This window comes from Phoca vitulina, unplaced genomic scaffold (genome assembly GCF_004348235.1).
Source record: "Phoca vitulina isolate PV1807 unplaced genomic scaffold, GSC_HSeal_1.0 scaffold28, whole genome shotgun sequence".
NCBI lineage: Eukaryota > Metazoa > Chordata > Mammalia > Carnivora > Phocidae > Phoca > Phoca vitulina.
The window spans coordinates 2930109-2947274 of NW_022589731.1; the positions used below are offsets into that span (position 1 = coordinate 2930109).

Genomic DNA, 17166 nt, shown 5'->3' on the forward strand with positions numbered 1-17166 from the left:
TTAATTGTCATCATGTTGCCTGTGAAGACGTTGTTTTTATAGATTGTCCCTGTAAATTACTGTTGTAGATCACTCTTGGGGTCTTTGTCCTTTTATAGAACCCCCCTTAATATTTCTTGCAGGGCTGGCTTAGTGGTCACATATTCTTTCAGTTTCTGCCGGTCGTGGAAGCTCTGCATCTCTCCATCCATTCTAAATGACAGCCTTGCCAGATAAAGTATTCTTGGCTGCATGTTCTTCTCATTTAGTACCCTGAATATGTCTTGCCAGGCCTTTCTGGCTTGCCAGGTCTCTGTGGATAGGTCTGACGTTATTCTGATGTTCCTCCCTCTGTACGTAAGGAATCTCTTCCCCCTAACTGCCCTTAGGATGGTTTCCTTGGTTCTAAGATTTGCAAGTTTTACTATTACATGCCGGTGTTGGCCTGTGTTCCTTGATCTTAGGAGGGGTCCTCTCTGCCTCTAGGACACGAATGTTTGTTTCATTCCCCAGATTAGGGAAGTTCTCAGCTACGATTTGCTCAAATACATCTTCTAGTCCTCTCTCTCTCTCCACTCCCTCCAGGATTCCAATTATTCTGACATTGGAATGCCTCATGGTGTCACTTATTTCTCTGATTCTATTTTCATGGATTCTGAGTTGTTTTTCCCTGGCCTCCTCTTTTCTCTTTTTATCTATTATATTGTCTTCCAGGTTGCTTATTCGTTCTTCTGCCTCACTTACCCTAGCTGTTAGATTATCTAGATTGGGTTGGATCTCATTGATAGCATTTTTAAGTTCTGCCAATTCATCTTTCATTTCTGCCCTTAGACACTCTATGTTGCCATTAATTGATTTCTCCATTCTAGCCATTGTCTTCATAATTGCTAGCCTGAATTCCATCTCCGACATCTTGGTTATATCTGCATCCATTTGTAAATCTGCATTAAAGTCTTAATCTCTGAGTCTTTTCTATTTTGGGGGTTCCTCCTCCTAGTCATTCTGTTGATGGGTGTTTGAGGGAATGTATAGAATCCAAATTATTGACCAGAACCGAAGCAAGATGCACCTGTTTTCTTGGGACCTTAGGGTTGCTGGCCTCTTGTTTTCCCAGCCTGTCTTCTGAGGGAGGGGCCTGCCATGCTGTTACTCAGGCAACCCTGTTTGGGCGGAGTTGCCCTGCCCCACTGTGGCGGGGGATGGGCTCAGCAGGAATCAGTTTTGGGGGCTTTTGTTCTCTGGCGGCTTTCCCTGGTGGCTTTCCACATCTCTTCCGCGAGTCAGAACAGAAGAGACCGTTTCCAACCCTCTGCCTCAGAGCAGAGAGACCGCAGTCTGTTCTTCAGTGAGTTCTCCAGGCCACACGGTCTCTATTTCTGTCCGTGCTGCTATAAACTGCAGCGTCCTGGGTTGTGCGCCCCTCCGCAGCGCCCCCAGTCCTGCCTCCAGGTTGGGGCACGTCTCTGCCCTTTGTGCTTCTAAAACCGCCAGCCGCTCCCAGTTCGCCCACGTGACCCTGCCGCTCCGAGTTTCCGCCCCGGAGGTGCCCTAAAGTCCTTTCCCGCCGCTACTGGTCTGCGAGTCTGTGCCCCGTCCCCAGCGTGCGAGGCTGTCGCTCCCTGGCGCCCACAGCCAGGCACCCTCCCGCTGCTGTTTATCCTCCGATATCTGCCCGTGGAATCAGGGCTCCCCAATTCGTACCTCAAAACCAACCGCCTGCAATATTCTGCTTGTAGAGATCCAGATCTTCTTACATCTCAGGCTGGTTTCATGGGTGCTCAGAGTGGTCTGGTAGATATCCAGCTCAATTCCGGGGACCAGTTGAAACAGGGTCCCCTACTCCTCCGCCATCTTTCCTTCTCCCTGAAGTACATTCTTTAGAATTTTCTGTAGTAATGGTTTGTTGCTGACAAACTCAGTTTTGGAGCATCTAAAAATTTCTTTTTTCACCCCTATACTGAAAAGTATACTCACTGGGTATAGAATTCCAGGTGGTAGTTAGCTTATTTCATTACATCAGCATACTTTTTCTATAAGTGGACAGATAGTAAATATGTTAGGCTTTGCTGGCCATGTGATCTCTCACAACTACTTAATTCTACCATTGTAGTGTGAAAGCAGCCATAGACAATACATAAATTAATGGGTGTGACTGTGTTCCAATAAAACTTGATTTGTAAAAACAAGCAGCAGGCTGGTTTTGGCCTACAGGGCCATAGTTTTCTGATCCCTCCTGCTCTACATGGAAGGTAGCATTCCACTATTTCTTACTTATATTATTGCCACAGACAAGTCAGCTGTTAGTCTAGTTGAAATTCCTTTGAAATAATCTGTTTTTCTTTCTGATTGCTTTTAGGATTTTCTGTCTTTGGTTTTCAACAGTTTCACTTTGTTAAGTCTAAGTGTGGTTATCTTTTTAGGTATTCTGCTTGAGATTCAGTGGGCCTCTTGAATCTGTAAATTCATGTCTTCATCAGTTCTGGAAAATATCTCTTTAAATATTGTCTTACCCCACTCTCTCTCCTCTCTGGGGTTCCAGTCCAACATACACTGTATCATTCATGTCTCTTAAGCTCCCTTCTGTATATCCGGGCTACATTCTAGATAACTTCTTTTGATCTATCTCCAGTTCACTAATTCTCTCTTCGGCTGTGTCCAATCTTCTGTCAGACATATTTATTTTTTACTTTTTAAATATATTTTCTCTTTTGAAGAAGTTCTATTTCAGTCTTTCTCCCTTCTGTTATGTTATATTTTTTTGTTGTTTCCTGTTCTCCATAGATATTTTAGGATTGTCATTTATTTGTTATTTATTAAAACATAGCACAGTTGTTTTAACTTCAGGTATTTACCAGCAAATGAAATCTTTCCATATTTAAATTTAAGTTTCCTTTAGGCAGAAAATCATTGATCTTTTCTTAAAATCCATCTAAAGTCATTGCCTAACAATATAAACTACTGCTAACCCTGACTTTTGAGAGTCATTCCATTAATTAGGAGTCTTTCTAACAGTGTAATTGAGATGGACATTTCATTTTATCCTGCATTTATTCCCCTTCTCTTCTTCTTTTACAGAACCCATATTTTCCTTAGAGAAGTATCTATGACCCCAATCTCAGTCCATGTTTGGTTGGGTTGACTCTACAAGTGTAGGCATGTGACTTAGGCCTGGCCAATGACAGCTTAGAATCCTCCTGGACATAGTAATTGCCACAGGGGTAGAGAGGTGACCCAAGTAAGTACAATGAATCTAAATTCCAGGACATTTTTTCATGGTGTCTTTCCACTAGGGTCACCATGAGGGTAGAAATATAAACTAGAGTTGCAGGAGGCTCTCTGGACACCTCACAGGAGAATCTGCATGGGAAGGGCGACAGCAGAGAGGGAACAGAGCCAAGAGATGGTCACAAAACAAGGTCAGCAGCATCATGGGAGTCCCTGGATTCAGATTAACTCATTGCCCTTTTAGTTACATGCACAAAAATAAACAAATGAATAAATAAACACTTTTTGTTATTTAGATCTTTTAAGTTAGGTATTTTTTCATTTGTAACCAAAGGAGTCCTGACTAGTACAGTATCACTATGTAGCACTATGCCCTTCATTCCTGCAGTGCAATGATAATAATATTTGAAAACTGTATATCAAGAAATCACCATCTAGCATACCTTGTCTGTTTGAATCAGCAACATGTGGTAATTTGGAGAAAACATCATATGTGCCACAGGCTCTTCAATCTCAAGAAAATCCTCTACTTTGTAAGTTGAATCTTTAATAGTAAAAGAATACACAAAGCCATCCTAGTGACCAAAACAATGAGATAAACAAAGAAAATCAGTCTCAGTCAATGCAGAGTATACTTTCCATGTCAAACAAGCTAAGACTTATTGACTACCATCCACAGTTTATTTTTGGAAACATCATCAATGCTTACATTATCTAGAATGCCCTGTCTTATCTTTATTTAGGCAACTTTTAACCACCCTTCGTGGTCATTTCAATTTTATCTCTTGTGACACAAAATTCTGTGACCTAAAATTTTATGGATCTCTCCTTTCTTTGAATTTCTCTAGCATCTATCTTTTTTTTTCCCAAGTAATGTCTTCTTTAATGAAGGTAGAAATTTTTTTTTATTAGTTTCAGGGGTAGAATTTAGTGATTCATCAGTTGCATATAACACCTGGTGCTCATTACATCAATTGCCTTCTTAATGCCCATCACCCAATTATCCCTTTCCCCCTTCCACCTCCCCTCCAGCAACCCTGTTTGTTTCCTTCAGTGTCTCTTATGGTTTGCCTCCTTCTCAATTTTCATCTTATTTTATTTTTCCTTCCCTTCCCCTATGTTCATCTGTTTTGTTTCTTAAATTCCACATATGAGTGAAATCATATGGTATTTGTCTTTCTCTGACTGACTAATTTCGCTTAGCATAACACCCTCTAGTTCCATCCATCTAGCATCTATCTTTTTACCACTTTCTTCATTATACAGGAGGGTAGGGCAAATGAAGCAGTTCATTATGTGGCTTGTATATATATATAGCAGTCTCCTTACTTCAAGGAACACTAGCCTTAATATATATTATTTAATCATTATTATATACATTTCTTTTGTCCCTAAATGACCCAAAGGTAGGGAGTGTGCTGTTTATTTCCTTTATATCCTCCTTTTGTGTTTCTTTCACAGTGCTAGAAAGAGGGCAAGTATCCCGTAAAAATCAGTTGGTTGGTTGGCCGTAAACAGATTTAGGTTCATTTAACTATTCTCAAGAGGAATTTGAGCTGTTTTCACAGTAGTGAAGAGGCTTTGGGCAAATTAATCCATCATTTCTAGATTGGATCTCACTATAACTAGAGTATATGCATTAGTGAGATGGCTGGGTTCACATACTTGGGAACTAGGGGATAAAACATGCAAGGTGCTTTCTCCAAACTCAACATCATTCTCCATTTCTCATGGAGTACATGCTCCAACCACTCCTTTAAACTAGTTGTTTTGTTTTTTTTTAATTTTATTTTTTAAGTAATCTCTACCCTCAATGTGGGGCTTGAACTCACAACCCCAATATCAAGAGTCACATGCTCTTCTGACTGAGTCAGCCAGGTGCCCCTAAACTAGGTTTTAAAAAATGTCAAGGGTGAGGGTTGCCTGGGTGGCTCAGCTTGTTTAGCACCTGACTCTTGATTTCAGCTCAGGTTATGGTCTCAGGGTCATGAGATGGAGCCCTGTGCTGGGTTCTGCGCTGAGTGTAGGGACTGCTTAAGATTCTCTCTCTCTTTCTCCCTCTGCCCCTCCCTTCTCATGCTCTCTCTCTCTCTGAAAAAAATAAAAATAAATGAAAATAAAAGTAAAAAATGCCAAGGGTGGCCTTGAGAAGGACAAAAGTCATAAAAGGCCATAAATGCAGACTAAATGTAGGAGGTGGGGTGGCGGGGGTGGAGGGTGCCGGGGGAGAGGATAGTCTGTTGCAAGGTTGCAGGGGAGGGGGATGGATTACCACCTGAGTGTAGGTTTATGAGCTCCAGATTGCTTCTCATTGGTGGAGCTACATCTCTCACCCTGACATCATGGCCTAACTGCCCTCAGGGTCCTGGAAATGTGATCTGTAGCAATGGAAGAGAAAAAGCTAACAGTCCCACTAACAGATGTCTTGGGACATCTACCAGTCGACCTGAGATTTTAGTGTAGGTAGGCTCCATACCTTAGCACTGATACAACACCATGGAAAAGCAATGTAGTCTGGCCCCTTTTCATACTTAACTGAGGCTGCATGCTCTAATAAATGAGAGCAAAGACTTTGGAGTTTGACACATCTGGGTTCAAGCCTCAGCAACTCCATTTACTGGCTGGTGAACTCTGTAAGGCTTGGCTCCTTCCTCTGTATAAGGACAATGTCAATATTCCTACTTGATAGTGTCATTATGAGAACTGATAAGATAATACAAGCAAAGCACTTAGCATGATGCCTGGTACAAAGTAAGCACCAAGTAAATGAAGGCCATTAATGCTAATTCTAATATGAACAATAACAGTGTAATACATGTAAGCTAAATGAGTATACACAAGGGGCTAAGCTGAAGCTTAGACAAAAGGTTCTATTTGTGTCTGACAACCCAATGTATTAAGTGTACAAACAGGCATGAAGTTGGGTGACAGATATTAGGTGTTCTGAGTTTTTAATTCTATTTTTGATTATTTGCAATAGTCTAGATATATGGCAGTCCATTATAGTGTTCTCTCTCTACTTTTATATATATTTGAAAAATTATCCATATAGAGTTTTATAATTGTATCAAAAAAGAAAACAATTTTAATTAATAATCTGACAGAACCTGACATCCCAAATTATGACTCATAATAGTAAGTAGCAGCAAATGGAAATTGTATATATTCTTGAAAGCAATTAATTTTGAAGAAAAAAATACATTACAATTCCAGAAATAAGCACTCCTCCCTTCTGATATACCATGGTGACTGGACTGATAAGATTTCTTCCCTCTTTTGGAAAAGAAAAACAAGGTAAAACAGGTGACATATAATTAAAAGTGCAATACAAAGTAATTAATCTCTTGCTTTCCTAGGACTATTCATTTCTCTGTAATCCTTTCCAAAAATCAACTTCCTATCAGAATATGTGCTATTATGCCTTCCAAACGATGAATAATAAAAGCTGCTCAGCATTGATTACTAATGTAAATCACATGAGTTTTTTAAGGTTCTGTATCATCAGATCTGTGTAACTAACATTATAGAATTATATAGCTAATATATTTTCTTATTTTAGGAAAGCATTGTCAGAGATTTTAAGATGTCAGGAAAAAATAAATAAAACCAAACCTAACTTATTATCAAGCTGCATACTTAAGATTTGTACATTTTATGGTATGTAAATTCAAACCTCAGTAAATAAATAAAAGTGGATAAAAAGAAAGTAAAAAGAAAAAATGTTCTATAAGAATAATTGTTATTAATAAAATATTGTCCTTGGGGGAAAAGAACAAAAGAGTATTACCTTTTATGTAGATAAACCATGAGAACTATAAGATCAAAAGCTCAGAGAGCATCCATCAAATTATTTATTTACTGTATACTACACCTTGGCATTTTGCCAGATGCTAAGAAGCATACTGTCTTTTCCTTCAGACTATTTACTTCCCAGCAGTTCCTTCTTTTCCAATCCAAGTACCACTAGAGTCCAGGTTCTTATGACTCAAGGCGTAGTCTAGGTGCTGGATGCTTATAGCCACCTGCTTCTAGGATCGTCCTTTCTTGAATGATGGCTAAAATAATCTGCCCATGCACAATTCTATTTGGGGTACATCCCCATTCAGGAGTTTTTGAGGTCTGTCCACTATCAGCTGAATTGAGTATAAACAACTTAGCTGGACATTCAAGGTCAGACATGGCATATATGTCCCTTTGTTCCCCACTAGCCCTGTGTAACACTCCATGCTCCAGACAGACTGGACCACTTCTTGTGTCTCAACCTTCCCCAGTTTTTCTTGTCTCTGCAGATGCCATTGACCGAAACTCAACCTACCCTCATGTGCCTGTGAACCCATCCTGCAAGGGCGATTTCAAATCCACCTTCAAAATGACTTAACTTGGCCTGTTTCCCTCATTTGAATTCCCATAACACTTTGTTAAGTTTCGCTTTAATAAAATTATCTTAATCTACCTGGCTATAATTATCTACTTGTTTAATTCTCTTTAATAAAATATAAATCCCTTGAGGGTGAAAATTATAAGATCATATATTTGCCATTTATGTCACCTCTGAGGCACCTTGCTTAGTGTCTTCCACATTGTAGAGGTTAGACAAATATTTATACTAAAGCATTTATAAAGTACCATGAAAATTATTAGGAATAGTATAGAAGAAGGAAATAGTAAACAATATAAGACTATACATGATTAAGTCCTAAATTGTGTATAACATATTACAGATGTGACAACAGTTTGGAAATGAGAAACATTGCTTTTGAATCACTTTACAAACACATATAGGCAGTAATTTACTCTGTAGCAATCTCTGGGATTAAATTTTGGAGTCAAAGGATAAGTAAAACATAGTTCCTGACTTTAAAGAATTGATACCTGGTGGGAAGACAGACATGCACAAAGGAAATTGTGAAAGCACAGGATGAGGCTCTAACAAGGGAGTGAGTCTGATGGATCCCACAGAGGGGCACCGAACTTTTGCCCTAAGGTTGGGATGGCAGTGTGGATGCAAGATTAGAGAGAACATAGCCTGGAGGGTACAAGTGACAGTAAAGGGAAGCCACGGCGGGGGCAGGAAAGTCAAACCTAATGGCCCCAGTGAAGTCTGAGTCAGGGAATGGGAGCAGGACTAGATGAGGGGTACTGTCCTGGGGGAAACTTGCTGTAGGAGGTGGTATTGAGCTAGAAGCTCAAGGATTCAGAGAGTCAATTGGCAAGGGAGTGAGCTAGGAGGCAGGTCTGTGAAATGACAGGAAGAAATGACTAGCTAGATCAGAAAACTCATCCTGGGGAGTCGAAGGAAAGAGTGTGAATGGAGAAGGAGGATCAAATTAAAGAGGGCTTGGAATCAAGGCAGAGCAGCCCTTGAATTGCATGCTGAAACGGTCTTTAAGGACAGTTTGGCAGGGATGAGATGCCTGCTTTGGGTTAGCTGTAGATTAAGGCCAATGAAGTCAGTCCTAAGGTTGCTGCAGAAATCAAAATGTGAAAGGATACAGCATAGGAGCTAAGAACTTGGACTCTAAAGTCTTAGTGCCTGGGTTTAGGTGTCAGCTCCACAGTTTACTAGTTATGTGAATTTGGGCATTTTTCTTAATCTCTCAATGCTTCCATTTTCTCATCTGTCTCATGGAGATGAAAATATGTCTCTTTATAACGTATTTTGAGAATTACATGAAATATACATACAGAGTATAGCAGAATGCCTACAGCCTAGTACAGTCAATAAGCACTAGCTATGAGGAACACCCACAGGACTTGGTAACTAACTATGGGATAAAGGAAAGAAAGAATCAAAGATGGCTCTAAGAAGGAGAAAAATAGGGAACAAACATCCATCTTCACGTGTAAAACCATCACCAATGGCTACACTTCTAGGAATAATGAAGTAAAGCAGTTTCTCACCCGTTGGTATTTTGTCTTCTATCTTATTAAGTAGAGTCACCTTCAAGGTTTCTCCATTAACCATTAAAAGATGACCCTCTTCACAGCCAACATATAGGTCACTTGTTGGAGTCCAGCAGTGCATAGATGGGTGAAGCAAAGGATATAGATCATCTTTAGGCTTCAGGGAAAGATCAGAAACCTTGTGTTAAGACCGCATGCATGGTTTAAGAGCCATGTTAAGACCTATGTATATTCATTGATCCTGCCATTTGTCAAGAGCTAAGTGTACTTATCCTTCCTTGCTCCATTTATCTCTCTATATTTTAATTCAGTAAGACTATATAAGCTGGTTTTGCCAGCACATTTAGAGTTCTAGTGTCACAGATTTTCATGAAAATTTTGAGTAGTAACTTCTACACTGTTTCTTGGTAGAGTTTTTTGGCGTCTTGAATCTACGAAAGTCAGTGTCTAGCTAAGATCACCCTTTTTGAGGAAGACTTTTGTCATCGTTTCACCCTCCTGATTCTGCAGTGGGGTGTGGATATGATTTTCCTTGAGTGGCTATGGAGAGTTTGGCCTAGGTCCTTTGCTTAGTTAGCTTTTATGGGAAATGAGAAGAGGACACTTGCCTGATTCTGGTGGCCTCTCTAATGTGGTTCATGAAACATCCTATGTGATTTTGATACCATGGAAAACTCAAAGAGAAACGCACAAAATCTATGGAATGTGCCTAAAAGAAAAGTTGGCTTTGGGGAGTAAAAATAATATGGACAAGGATCTAAGACAAACTTTTCCTGTAAAGGAAAAGGCAGTGAATATTTTAGGCTTTGTGGACCACATAGGTCTCTGACATATATCCCCATTATATTTTTAAACACCTCTGTAAAAAAGTATAAAAGAACATTCTTAGCTTGGGGCCAAACAAAAGCCTGTCATGGTTTGTTGATCTCTGCTTTAGATTGTAATACGTCAGTGGTATGTCCCCTGCAGCTTTAAATACTCATGTCCGGCAGGAGAGAGCCCCCTTTGTCAGCATGGAGCAAGTCTCCTTTTAATATAGGCCTACTTGTTCTCCTTCCTGGAGGTCAAGGCAGCTGTGGTAGCTTTTCAGGGCATATGCTCCTCACAGCACTGATTAAAATTCTGAATTCAGGATATCATAATAATAGCACTCCTTCCTTTCTATTTAAACAAGTCAAACATACTAGTTTACTTATTTATTTATATTGAGAACATAACATTTAGTACTATCTGAGCTTTTTGTTATGCTATAGCATTATTTAGAATTACATTAGCTATAACATAATGCTTTGCTTTCTTTAGGATCCTTACACCCATTGGAACAGAAAACATTTTTACTAAGCTATTGGCCAAATTAACAGAATTTTTTAAGTTCCTTGAGAGCTCCATGTTTATTGCATTCTTTTGTTCATGTTTTCGTTCATCTAACAAATATTTATTGGACACTTAACTACATTCCAGGTACTGTTCTAGGCACAGGGATGTAGCGGTGAACAAAACAGACAAAAAATTCCCTGCCCTCATGGGGCTTACATCCTGGTGAGGGGAAACAGAATAAAAATAAGTTAAGAAGTTAAATATATAGAAGATTATTTGTTGAAAAGCACTATGGAGAAAAATAAAGCAGAAGTTGGGGAATACTGCAAATCTATATAAACAGTCGTTTTTCCATTAAAAACTCCTCAATATATGCAAGCCACCTTTCTAATAAATACTCAATTTGAATAATGTATTATATACTATTCTTTTAATTTAGGACTGGTTTGTAGATTCAAGGTAAAGCAGGTGTGGTGCTGTCAAAGTAACTATCTAGTAGTAGTAACTATCTATGGAGCAACTATGTCAAAGTAACTATCTAGTAGACTAGATTCTCAACAGATATAAATTTGTTATGTAATTGATATTTAAACAAACATTTATTGGATGTTGGTTATATACCAGGCATTGTGCCAAGTCCTAAGGGATCCCTCTTCTCAATAGGATGATCACTTGTTGAGGGAAGAAGAAGTATCAACAAATATCAGAATCAGAAAACATGGTAGGTTATAGCAGAGGGTGTTAAATATTATGGGAGCATTGATGAGAAAGCACGTGGTTCTTCCTGGTGGAGTGAAGGAAGTGTGGAGAGAGACTTAATCATTTGGAATGGAACCTGAAATATGCCTAAGGCAAAAACCATACATAGCAGCAGTCACCATGATAATTCTTTAAAAGGATATATTGACTTTGATCAATGATTGATCTATTTCATGCCCTCATAGCCTTGGATTGTTAAAAATAAATACTTGATTAATAATGTGGCCACCCTATGGGCCAAAAGGAGGGGGGAGCAAAACCACCCAAAAGGATTAAACTGCTGCTGATTAATGACATTTTTGTGGTATCTAATTGAGATTTGACTCATAGGGAAGAGTTACTCACTGAATGCCATTATTTAAGTACCATTATTTAAAAGTTTCTTAGGTTGTCTTGATGACATCTAACCTTAGGCTATATATCACAAAGGTACAGACTCTTCCATTATGGCAATGGGTTCAAAAATCTTTTAAAAAACACACATATCTGGTTCTCACACCAGTGGATCTATGTGTATGCAACAGAAGGTGAAGATTTAAAACTTGGACTTTTCTGCCTTATTATGTTAAACTAGTATTGTGTTTGACTTTTCTTACTTTAAGATAAACCTGGGCTTATCTTTCTATTACTCTCTTTCATCAATAAATATGTTCTGTGCCACTTAAAAATGAATGTGATACAATATGAATTATGCGAACAGAAACAATAGTTTTTAATTCCAAAAATTCTAAAAATTTTAAAAGAAAAATGTGCCAATAGTATAAAAATATTTGTTGATAATATCACCTCATTGTTTAGCTTTCTGGAATCATAAATCAAACATTTTGATCACTTGAAGACCGAACATGAAAAATTAGAATCCAACTTAATACTATGGCTTTAAAAAATGTAAGTATCCAAATATGTTTCAGAATACTTGTTTATAAAAGGAATTCCTATATAGTGACTTCTGTTTAAAAAAAAAAGGTAGATGGAAAAAGAAAACTGGACACTTGAGATTAAATTCATTATCTTGGATCCAGTTTCTGCCCAGATAATATCTGCCTTTGATTGCCCCCATGCTACTGCTAGATACTGTTTCTCATGCCTTAAATAAGTTGTGTAATGTGATGCAGGCCTATTTAAAGACGTATAATGTGCCTTTATAGTGTTAGCTACAAGAGACATAATGGGAGTATTTAATATTTGTGATTTTGTAAAAGTCCATAGCCTGTCAATTTTTAAGACTCTTATTTATATAGATCAGTTCATTACTCATTTCTTTGCCATTGGTTGGTAGCCACATCATAAGAAATGTCATTCAAAGGAAGGAGTAGAATAAAGACATTTGAGATCTATTTTTGGTTATGCTTTCACTCACTGTATAGACATTAATCAATGTTTTAGCCATTTTTTTCACCTTACTTATCTATAAGATGAAAAAATAAATATTGGAAAAATGAATTTGTAAGTAAATGTAAAGTATATGGCTTTATTAACATTCCTTGTGTGATTTTAAAATGTAGAACTTTAGCATTAAATTTCTGTTTTCAGAAAAAGGTTAAAATGCACTGAGTAAAAAAATCCTAGGAAACAAATATGTCTGTTTATTATGAGCATTTTAAAAAATGGTGGCTCCACATTTAAGTATTTAAAGAAGGCATTTTGTAGCATTTTTCAAATGACAAAGACAGATGCCTGAATTTTACATATTTTAGGTAGGGTTCATCCTGTTGTGCAAAATGTGAAAGACAAGGGCTCTTACAGAAATTTATGGCAGAAGAAAAGATTCTAGATGGCTGAAAATGTGGGTTCCTAGGCATCAAATACTAACCACAGAAGCATTTTTTTCAAGTTGTAAACCTTGATGGCTGATCTATTTGTATTTACTTTGCTGCCCCATTGTGGCTGAGTGTGGTTGTATTCCTAAGGCTAGGATTTGTGCTATTAAAAAGAATTGGTCATTTTCTGTATTTAAAAAGTGAACAATGATCATCCTTTAGAGGAAATACTAAGAGCATACACAACCTTTTCTCTTGCTTGCCAGAAATTTTTAATAAACTAATTACCACTGAGTTATTTTTAACATCTATAGCTTAATTCTCTGCAGTGGTCAAAATATTTGGGAGCTTCTACTTCCTTTATCCTTGGCTTGGAGTTTTAACACAAATATTAGCATAACCTAAGTTCGAGAGGCTAAGCAGAATCAAGCTCTTGTTTCCCAAAGGACCTGCCTGTGCTATCTCTGCTCCCTGCCTACCCCCTGACCTGCACCTGCACCCCACTCCCCCCTCATTTTCTGTGCTGCAGCCACTACAGGTAGCTTCTCAAACACACGGATTTAGTTTCTTTCCCCCAGGGCCTTTGCACATACTGCACCCTCTGCCTGAACACTCTTGACCCTGTTTGTAGCACTGAGCCTCCTTTTCCTTCGAATCTTAGGGTAAGTGTTGTCTCCCCAGCGGCCTTCCTTGACCAGCATATGTTAATCTCTTCCTCACGTCAACCCCCTCCCATTTATCCCATTATAATAATTACCACATTTTGCAATGATTTAATGTATGTCTTTACTTTTGGTGTTGTTGTTACTATCTCCCTGATAGAATGTAAGCTCCAAGGGTAGAGATTATGCCTGGTTGGTCATCATGAGATCCCACTGCCTAAAACAGTGCCTGCTACATAGGAGGAGCTTGATAAATATGTTGAATGAATGAGTGTGTAGCTGTTAACAAACTCCTGTTTGAAACTTTCTTCCACTATTTTCCATGGCCTTCTTCTTCTCTCCTGGATTTGTTCCACTTCTGTGTTCCTTGTCAGAGTCATCTTCTAACTCCCGATTCTTGGCAAATCAGTTTCCTCTCTGGCTCTCTCCCCGACACCCTTACTCTCCTTTCTATCATCCCTCCCCCACTCCAGTGCTCCACTAACCCTTCTATGGTAATGACTCTGGCAACAGTGTCTCTAGCCCTACCTTCTCCACCCCAGCAATAGGTCCGCTTGCCCAACTTCCACCCGGCATCTATACCTGGACGCCTTCCCAGCACCCCAAATTCAATATGTCCAAAACTGAAATCAGGTCTGGGCTCCCTCTTTCTGTTATCAGTGCCATCCTTCCAGTTCACCAAACTCAAAACTCCAGAGCCTTCATTTCTTGTCATCTCCAGGGCTACTCTGTATTGAAAACCAGGGTGATCCTCTCTATCCTGCATGTCTTATGGGATGGTTATGAGAATCAAATAAGCAAACAGGAAGAGGTGCCAGGTAATTACCCTGAAAGTTTCTGCCTCTTCTCCTACTAGCCCAGCAATGGCTGACAGTGGGAGCACAGGTCCATAGATAAGATCCTTGGGCAACGAGGTGGGGAAAATTACATCTGTTTCATCAAAAAATGATCCGTCTTCCATAGGTAGTTTTATTGATCTTTAGAAAAAAGAGAAATCAGAATAATCAAATGAACAAAAACTAGTCACTGATACAGCTATTACATATTGGTGATACAAAAGGTGGGGAAGTATTATAACTTGTAAAAAACAAACAAGCAAACAAACCAGATAAACACCAAAGAGTAGATTTAAAAATATATATCACAAAAGGACAATAATGCAGTTATAAATTAAGTACATAGGAATTTTCTAAAACTTTCAAAGTTAATATCTAAAGCAGGAATTATACATTTGAACACTGGCAGGACCAGGCAAATGAGCTGTGGCCAGGTGGGGGACTATGGCAAATGGGAAAGTGTGTTCCCTCCTCTAGGTGGTATAGGTGACAGTTCCAGCCAAGAGAGTTTGTTGAGAATTCTGGCTCCAAAATTTCAAGAGACTATCATAATCTGGATATTTATGAGAAATCTCTCAAATATTAAAATTTGGCAATTAATTCAAATAAAAATCAATGGGGGCCAAAATAAACATATAAATCTTCCTCTATTTATGATGGGGTTATGTCCCAAAAAACAAATATCCTAAGTCAAAATGCATTTAATACCCCTAATCTACTGAACATCATAGCTTAGCCTAACCTACCATAAATGTGCTCAGAACACATACATTATTTGGGCAAACTGCATTAGTTGCCAACTCACAGTTGGGCAAAATCATCTAATACAAGGCCTATTTTATAATAAAGTGGTGAATATCTCAAGTAATTTGTTGAATACTAAAATGAAGGTAAAAAGCAGACTGGTTGGAAGGTACAGAATGGTTGTCAGTGTATAGGTTGTTTACACTCATGACCATGTGGCTGACTGGAAGCTGCAGCTACCACTGCTTAGCATCACAAAAGAGTATTGTAACACATATCTTTAGCCTGGGAAAAGGTCAAAATTCAAAATTTGAAATACAGTTTCTACTGAATGTGTATCACTTTGGCATCACCCTGAAGTTGAAAAATCTTAAGTGGAACCATCCTAAGTCAAGGACCATCTGTGTATGTAAGTTGTATTCAGCTACCTTTGCAACCTCTGATATCAAGAATTCATTTTCAGGGCACCTGGGTGGCGCAGGCAGTTAAGCATCTGACTCTTGGTTTCGGCTCAGGTCCTGGTCTCAGGGTTGAGAGATCAAGCCCCAAGTCTGGCTCTGTGCTCAATGTGGAGTCTGCTTACGACTCTTTCTTCCTCTGCCCCTCCCCTGTCTCTCTCTCTCTCTCTCAAATAAATAAATCTTTTTTTAAAAAAAGAATTCATTTTCAAATCTACCATATGTCTTTTAACCCATAATGTGGTTATAAAGGGGTGTTTGAAAAATTCATGGCTTTATGCATTAAATTCAAAATTTCGTTGGTTATGTTTTATGTATGATAAATAATTTTGAAAAATTATCATGTAAAAATAGTATCTACTATTCAAATTAAGGCTTGAGTGTTTTCTAATCCTGCTTGCTTTCTGAACCAGGACAATCCACTCACTTTGCCTCTCACTTCAGTTGCTTATAGAAAAATCACAATTCAACATTCAGAACTAGATGAGAATATTCAAGGCAAGCAAAAGGAGAGAACGCTGAGATAAATTATTTGCCCACCTGGCAAGGATATGATAGAGACATTACCCATTTTATGAATGTCTCTGCCTAGAGACAGATTTGACTATTCATTGGGTTCTTATAAAAAAGAAATTGAGACACAAAGAGAACTGAACAAAAAGAGGTTCAGTACTCTTTGTTTAAGGGCTAGGTTTTACCCTAGGTTTTACTCTAGGTTTTCAGGCTCTCCGGTTAGACAACTTTACATTTTTCTTAAGAAGGCAACTTTTCGGGGGAATCTGGGTGGCTCAGTTGGTTGGGCGACTGCCCTCAGCTCAGGTCATGATCCTGGAGTCACGGGATTGAGTCCCACATTGGGCTCCCTGCTCAGCAGGGAGTCTGCTTCTCCCTCTGACCCTCCCCCCTCTCATGTACTCTCTCTCTCTCTCATTCTCGCTCTCTCAAATAAATAAATAAATAAATCTTTAAAAAAAAAAAGAAGGCAACTTTTTGGAGGGTGGGGGCAAGATGGCGGAGGAATAGGAGACCTAAATTTCGTCTGGTCCCAGGAATTCAGCTAGATAGGTATCAAACCATTCTGAACACCTACAAACTCAACAGGAGATCAAAGAAAAGAATAGCAGCAACTCTCTGAACAGAAAAGTGACCACATTCTGGAAGGTAGGACGTGCGGAGAAGTGAGTCCGAGGTGATATTCGGGAGGATAGACGGCGGGGGAGGGGGCCTCTGTCGGCTGCTACTGGCAAGTGATAGAGCAGCGGAGCACAAAATCGGAACTTTTAGAAGTCGGCTCTGCTGAGGGACATCACTCCAGTGGCTAAGCGGGGGATGGAACACTCGCTGGGACAGTGTGGTCTTGGGACCCTCGGGGTCACAGAAGGACCCGGGGTGTCTGAGTGTGGCAGAGCTCCCAGGTATCGGAGCGGGGAAGCCGGCTGCAGAGACGGAGCCGAGGAGCGGGCTCTCAGCTCGGGGTTGCCATAAACTGTGATCCATGGTACAGTCGGGCCACTGCTCCTCC

At 39.2% G+C, this 17166-nt stretch overlaps 1 protein-coding gene across 1 annotated transcript in view; it reads right to left on the reverse strand.

The window, feature by feature from the left end:
- The window catches only part of CFAP43 (cilia and flagella associated protein 43), a 111571-nt gene that overhangs the window by 76473 nt on the left and 17932 nt on the right, over window positions 1-17166 (reverse strand). The window contains exons 5-8 of the mRNA XM_032423404.1: window positions 14433-14583; window positions 9106-9265; window positions 6410-6477; window positions 3648-3779 (exon numbers count right to left, since the gene is read on the reverse strand). Of these exons, the coding sequence (XP_032279295.1) occupies window positions 3648-3779; window positions 6410-6477; window positions 9106-9265; window positions 14433-14583 (511 nt within the window). The remainder of the gene's footprint in view (window positions 1-3647; window positions 3780-6409; window positions 6478-9105; window positions 9266-14432; window positions 14584-17166) is intronic.